The 7,811-nt window shown below is 39.1% G+C and overlaps 1 protein-coding gene across 1 annotated transcript; it reads right to left on the reverse strand.

Moving 5' to 3' along the window:
- Positions 1-676: 676 nt before the first annotated feature.
- LOC105250352 lies at positions 677-1,718 on the reverse strand. Its single transcript, XM_011256389.1, has 2 exons — positions 1,577-1,718; positions 677-1,191 (listed from the first exon to the last, which is right to left on the reverse strand). Exons 1-2 carry the CDS (start codon positions 1,716-1,718, stop codon positions 677-679), a joined length of 657 nt encoding a protein of 218 aa, XP_011254691.1.
- Positions 1,719-7,811: the final 6,093 nt, after the last annotated feature.

Genomic DNA, 7,811 nt, shown 5'->3' on the forward strand with positions numbered 1-7,811 from the left:
AAGCTCGCTGCACACACACTGCCCCTCTTCCACCTGCCGGTCAAAAACAAAAGGTCGCTTGACCAATCCTGAGTTCCCGCTTATGGCGCAGCCAATCGGCGACAGGCCAGGACTGCGCACGCAGATAGGGTATGCGCGCCTAAGGACGATATGTTCACGAGAGTGCCGGCACCATAATGGCGTCGGTAAGTTAGGGCAGGCTATGTCTTACAGCTCGGCCATATCTGACTTTAATATTCGTCTCGAATGGCTAATTACATAGTACTCGGAATTATATACAGTTGACGATTAGGTACGCTCGGTATCACATATAATCTTAACGTATACAATCTTTGGTATAATCTTGACGATTAGGAATGATTATAAATAATACTGTTTATATGTAAAAACAAAATATCATTGGTAACCGAACGTTATAATACTTTAAAATAAAACGAGATATATAAATATACGATTATAACGCAGAACTAGAAATAAATAAAATCTAACTTATATTATTGCGCATGAGTTGAGGTTTGATTAGATATAAGAATTTATAATTCGAAAGATTAGCTTACAAAGTAAAGCTTGATATGAAATCTGTCTAGGGACTAGCTTAAAAGAAATAGTTCGCTGAGAATATCTAAGGTGTTTATTATAAACTAAACTTAATATTTTGAAATATATAGTAAATACGTCACGTAGGGCTGACTACTGGTTTAACCCATGGTTTCATGCGATCTGAAGATAATATTGCGTTTACGGGGAGTCTTGATGAGTGATTAAACCCAGGTATATCCCGAACAACATATCTATTGTTGTTGAGAACTTTGGCAACCAAATATGGGCCTTTACAACTTGGCTTTAATTCTTTATCCTCGCCGGGTTTAGTAGTGGTGTCCCTGATGAGGACATAATCACGAGATTTGTATAAGGAGGGCTTCGTGTGCCTCTCATCATAATATGACTTGTTATATTCTTTGATTTTATTAGTGGATTCAATAGCTAGTTTCCGAGTCGCGTCTCGATTGTTTTGAACATCGAATTCTATTTTGGCGAAATCATTAAGGAATCGTACCAGCTCCGCATCCGGATGGTCGCGCATATCAACACCGAATAGTAATTTAGCCGGGGTGGCTTTGACGGAGGAATGATATGTATTATTCATTACGTATTGTACAGTATCCAGATGGGTATCCCATGCTTGATCGTCTTCCCGGATTTTTTTGAGAAGATTTAAGAAATCTGTTTACCCTTTCTACTAATCCGTTAGCCCAAGGAGCAGCCACGGCTACCTGTCGATGGGTAACATTATAATGTTTTAGAAAGTTCGCGAATTCCTGAAATGTAAAAGCTGTTCCTCTATCGGAGACTAGAAATACCGGATTTGCAAAATTTTGAAAAAGATAGGTTAAATTTTTGATTACTTTACGAGAACTAGTCGATTTTGTCGGGAATAACCACGTAAATCGCGAGAAAGCATCTATCATTAGTAAGATGTGTTTATGTCCTTTGTAGGATTCCGTAATAGGGCCAAAATGATCTACGTGAAAGATCAGAAATGGTTGCGACAGTGATTCCGTAATTTGTAACTCACATTCGCGTAAATGGGCTGAAGTATTGGCTAACAAGCAGATTACGCAGTTGTCTAAATAGCTCTGAACTCTTTTTCTAAGAGAGAGAAACCAGTAGTTAACCTTGATTCCCTGTATTGTCTTCTCCACTCCACAATGCGCCATATTGTCGTGGTGATATCTTATAATGTTATTAATCATAACCTCAGGTATCATAAAACGAGGCTTGTCAGCGTTTTTCTTAAAAACTAAATCCATCCAATAATTCAAATTTGTCATCTTCGTTTTGTTCGAGTTTTTCTGACAAACTTTTTAACTTGGGATCTTGTAACTGCCTAAACTGCAGTTCTGTTTCTAAAGGTACGCCTCAATATAGTTAATAACGCGAGAGAGAGTGTCCACATGCATCATTCGTCGACCATCGCGATAAGAAATTTTGAAGCGATAATTTTGTAGCTTGAGAATCCACCGGGCTATGCGAGGATTTATGTTAGCTTTGTTAACCGCAAAAACAAGAGCATGGCAGTCTGTGACTATTGTAAAGTCCATGCCGTAAAGGTAGATATGGCATCTTTCCATGGATTTCACGGCGAGCATTTCTAACTCTAAGCTATGATCCGCCTTATTGGTGCTCTGACTGTAAAACGAAATTGGGTCCCTTGGCTTTGTTTTTGTAAAAGAATTCCGGCAATTGCACTTGCGTCTGTGTGTAGCTCGGTTTCAAGATGTGGATTGTAAATCTTTAAAAACGGGGGAGATGACAGTCGAGTTTTAAGCGTGATAAATGCTTGAACACATTCATTCGAGAATTTGAATTTAACCGATTTTCTTAACAACATGTTAAGAGGCTTGACGATTGTAGCATAGTCTTTGACAAACTTTCTGAAATAATTTGTGAAACCTAGGAACCTTTGCAATTCAAGGACCTTTGTAGATGAGGAAAATTCACTACGGCCTCTGTGTGCCGTAGACTAAGCGTAATCCCTGAAGGGGAAATCCGAGATATTCAATGGTGGTTTTTAAGAAAAGGCATTTTTTTTTAATTCAACTGGAAATTATAACGTTTGAGTTCAATTAATACTTGTCTCAAAGTGTCAATATTGTCTTCAACAGAGAATGGTATTAATGATGGTATTAATATATCATCAATATAAACGATTATTTTTTCCTTTCTGATTAAAGGTTGTAAAATCATAACCAAGCGCCTTTGGAACTCTGCTGGTGCTTCGCAGAAGCCAAAAGGTAAACAAAGGTATTCGTATTGACCATCCGGGGTCGCAAAAACAAAGTATTTTGTGTAGTCGGGATGAATTTTAATTTGATGGAATCCATTTTTGAGATCAAGTAATGTAAAAACAGTTTTGTGACTTAATCTAGTCAGTCTTCAATGATTGGAAACGGGTATTTCTGCTTTAATCGTTCTAGAATTGAGGACGGAGATCTACAAAGTCTCATAGATCTATTCTTTTTCCTTACAGGAACTATTCGCGAGCAATATTGAGAGTTATTTTCTTTAATTATGTTTCTGGCTAACAGGTTGTTTACTATCTCTCTTATTTGGAGTTTTTCCATATGTGCGAAGCGTTTAGGCGAATATGCAAAGACGGATTCGTCTTTCAAATTGATTTTAACTGTATAATTATCCTCTATTAATGGAATATTTGCATCATGAACTTCTTTAATTGTGGATGTCAGCTGTTGTTTGATTAAAAAGTCAAAATCTATATCAATATTTGATAGTAGTTCGTCCATGGGGTGCACAATCAATGATCTCTGTAGACGCTATTTCAGAAAATAGTTGGACCCTGTTAGATAAATTTTTATTAGTAACATCAATAATAACTAAGATTTTATGTAAGTTAAGGAAATCACATCCAAGAATTAATCGCGAAGGAAAGGAAATCGGTTTCTGTAACCAAAAAGGTGACATTTAATGAGGAATTTGGTAATACTTTTAATTCTATCGGAATAGTAACTGTACCAATGATGCTAATTGAAGTGCCATTAACTGCACTATAAGACAAGTTATTATTTTTAACCAGGCTGACAGATCCAAAAAATTGAGAAAAAGTTTTGAAAGACATAAGAGAGACAGGACTTCCTGTGTCTAATAAAGCTAATGCATTGCTTAATATTATTAATACGCGTAATTTCTAAACTAGAGCTATTTATAACAAATTTTTTATCGTTAGAGGGTTTTTGACATACGCAATTGTGTTCGAAACGTTGTGCTTCGTGTTCTCAACAGTTGCTACCGTCATCGCCGTTGGCTATCTGATAGGCTGCGAAGAGTCAGGGTTGCGTTTTTTCTTGAGTTTAAAGCAGTTCTCCTTAATGTGATTCTTTCCACGGCAGTAAACACAAAATAAGTCTTTCTTCTTCTGTGAATCGTAATCTTCGGATGAAGTTTTGGGATCCGTTACTTTATCCTTTCTGGATAGCATAGGCCTTTTAGAATGGTTTTTGCACGAAGTAGCAATTTCCTCTATTTCTCTCACAAATTCGTCAAGAGATTCAACCTTAAGTGAAGAGGCGATTCCTCTGATTGCCAAGGAGGTAATTCCATTAATTAAAAAGTGTATGGCATCAGCATCCGATAATTTCAAGGGTTGGAGCAGAGTTATTTTATCCAAAGCGTAATCTGTAAATGATTCTTTATAAAATAACTATTTTCGAGCTTCTACCTTTTGTAACGTAGCGCCATAAAAAATTTTTCTCTTAAAACGGCTAATAATTGCGGTTTTAAACACCGTCCAAGAACTGTTTATGGATCCTGTGCTGTAATCAAATCACCGTCGAGCAGATTTTGTTAGTCTTGAAAAGGCTGCTGATAGCATTACTCCTTGGGGAAAGCCATGAATTCCTGTTACGCTCTTTATCTTCTCTATCCATATTTCTACGTTCTCTTCTTCTGTACCACCAAACTGTGGAATCTAGGAACTGAGGAACTTAGACGCATTATTCGAAAAAGAAGAAAAGCTTTCCGATACTTGCGTGTGACTTGTTGTGTTGAGATTCTGTTCTTGCGTTGCAATAGGATGTACTTCGTTTTGTATATGAGTTGCAGCGGTGTTAATGGATAAATCTGATAATATCTGTTTCATCATTACTGTTGCTGCGAAGCCTGCTGATTTTGGTGTTGAATATTATAGCCATAAGGTACATGTGCGCTCTACATGTAAGGATTCAACCTTAAGTGAAGAGGCGATTTCTGATTGCAAGAGGTAATTCCATTATTAAAGGTATGCATCACATCCGATAATTTCAAGGGTTGGAGCAGAGTTATTTTATCCAAAGCGTAATCTGTAAATGATTCTTTATAAAATAACTATTTTCGAGCTTCTACCTTTTGTAACGTAGCGCCATAAAAAATTTTTCTCTTAAAACGGCTAATAATTGCGGTTTTAAACACCGTCCAAGAACTGTTTATGGATCCTGTGCTGTAATCAAATCACCGTCGAGCAGATTTTGTTAGTCTTGAAAAGGCTGCTGATAGCATTACTCCTTGGGGAAAGCCATGAATTCCTGTTACGCTCTTTATCTTCTCTATCCATATTTCTACGTTCTCTTCTTCTGTACCACCAAACTGTGGAATCTAGGAACTGAGGAACTTAGACGCATTATTCGAAAAAGAAGAAAAGCTTTCCGATACTTGCGTGTGACTTGTTGTGTTGAGATTCTGTTCTTGCGTTGCAATAGGATGTACTTCGTTTTGTATATGAGTTGCAGCGGTGTTAATGGATAAATCTGATAATATCTGTTTCATCATTACCTGTTGCTGAAGAGCCTGCTGATTTTGGTGTTGAATATGTATAGCCAATAAGGTACATGTGCGCTAATGTATTGTCCAACGCTGATTTCTGGCAAGTTTGAAGAGGTGACTGATCTATTAATATGTCACTAATCTCCGGTGATGAATGAGCAACAGAAGAACATAGGGGAATTGCAGCTCCGCCTGCTTCGTGCATCTGTTCTGTTGTGCTGTTTTGATGAAGCGGCACGCATCTTGTCTCTCTCGAAGAGATCTAAAATCATGTCAATGCACTTCTCCCGATCCTTAGGGGCAATAGTAATCCCTAAATGTAAGAGTTCTTCTTGCAGCTTAACTAACGTGAATTTTTCCAAATGTAAATACGGGATAGCATCTTCAAGATGAATTTCCGGTGGCTTTTCAAGTTATGTAGGGCTATATTATCGGCTACTTGCTACGAGTCTGTAGAATAGACCAATCAAGACGGCACCAGTCACTGTTGAAAACCGAAAAACATCTCTTCTTCTTTCCTTTCCTCGCGTATCACGCACGCCGAGAAATAATAGCGCGTTCTTCACGTGATCAAAATGGCGGATCGCTGATGTAACACCGATGTAAATACCGAGGTAGCTTTAGATTGCTGCCACTAAATTTTAGCACACTACTGACAAACAATGATGGGCGTGATTATTCGCGCAAAACACACTAATCCCGCAGGGAAAAACAATGTGAAAAAATTTGCAGCGAACTAAGCCAGACAAGCTCGAGAAAGACACCTTGGAAGATCCCACTTCTGAGGCTGTAGAGGATTTGCCGAAGGCTAGCTGGGAGTCTGGTTGAGGTGTTCGATTGTCTCGAATTAATTAAACAAGAAAGAATGTAATGTTCTGTATATTTTTGAAGAAATTGCACACTCGACAGTAATTACAATTACTCTTAAGCTCGTTGCACACACACTGCCCCTCTTCCGCCTGCCGGTCAAAAACAAAAGGTCGACCAATCCTGAGCTTTCGCCTATGGCGCAGCCAATCGGCGACAGGCCAGGCACACTGCATACGCAGATAGGGTATGCGCGCGCAAGCGCGATATGTTCACGAGAGTGTTGGCGCCGTAATGGCGTCGATAAGTTAGGGCAGGCTATGCCTTACAATTGCGACGCCGTTGCCCACCTCGAGAACGCCGATCCCGAGGAGGTAGCGTACAAGCTTTGGCCGGTACGATAATTACTTAAAAATTCTAAAAGCGGTATCTTAAAAATACGGTAATGTACAGTATCTTACGGAGCTCCCCAAAGGAAAGCGAAATTGAGCGCCAGGCGCGGATTTTCCGCCAAGATAACGGTACGGTAACGATAAGATTCTAACCCAGAGCTCAGTATGTGGCAGAGGGGCAGGATTCTTTGTGAATTAGAGAGAGAATGCTAGATGATTTTCAGGAGAGAGAAATAATCGACACTTAATTTATCTTACTTACAATTATTTAAAATATATTAAACAGTTATGATACAGAATAAATGTTGTAACAGAGATAAGAATAATATAATAGATAGAAAGCTTCGATAGATAGAAAAAAAGCAAAAGAAAGAAAAGATGTATTTCGGAATATAAACAACTGATAATATGAGTTTGAAAGACAAAGGAATTAAGACTTATAACGGATGACGCAAAGGTCATATACAATCGTAACAGAAACGATCTATTTATAATGCGCGACTATAAAACAACGGTGAGAGCGATATGAAAACGAATATAACGTCTCATGAACCGTGATGAGAAAAATCAAATAATAAGTAACGGCGAAGTAATCTATAATACTCGAGATATGATAATAAGTCAGATTTCGGAACACGCTCAGAGGCACGAGCCTCGCCAAAAGATTTCGATATAAATTGAATTAGACTTCCTACAATAATCAGCGGTAATTAGCGGTAACCAATTACAAGATAAGAATCACGATCAGAAGCACGGTAACCCTTGCTCGCGAAGAAAGTTGTCACGCAAATCCTGATATTTTCTACGTTATACGGAACGGCCGGAATTTCGTCACCACGCTAAGGCTTACAATTCGACACGAAACGTAACGGTAGAACAAAATACGGTACGAAAACGATATGTTACGATACTATACGGTACGGTACGAAATGAACGATACGGCAAACGACTGTCGGTACGGACCCCCTGAGAGGGACAAATCCGCGACACCCGGTGTCAGCTGGCGTCCGGTAACTAAACGCGACAAAATCACACAGACTCTCGGTAATACAACGGTACGAGATAATTGTCGCCCTGTGGCGGTATTCAGACGGTATTTTCTGACGCCAGCTGCTCCCGGGAGAAAATCATGTAGCTACTTGTGCGGCGGCTTACAATGATTCGGCGGCGGCGTCCTAAGTGGGTCGTCTGCTCGAGGTCCAGACTCAACTCCATGGTATCGAGGGTCACCGAACAGTGACAGTAATGGAATGGTTTCGCAAGGCTCTCGAGTCCTGCGCCAATTTTCCATGCATC

Source organism: Camponotus floridanus, unplaced genomic scaffold (assembly GCF_003227725.1).
Source record: "Camponotus floridanus strain SB8 unplaced genomic scaffold, Cflo_v7.5 scaffold101, whole genome shotgun sequence".
Lineage (NCBI taxonomy): Eukaryota > Metazoa > Arthropoda > Insecta > Hymenoptera > Formicidae > Camponotus > Camponotus floridanus.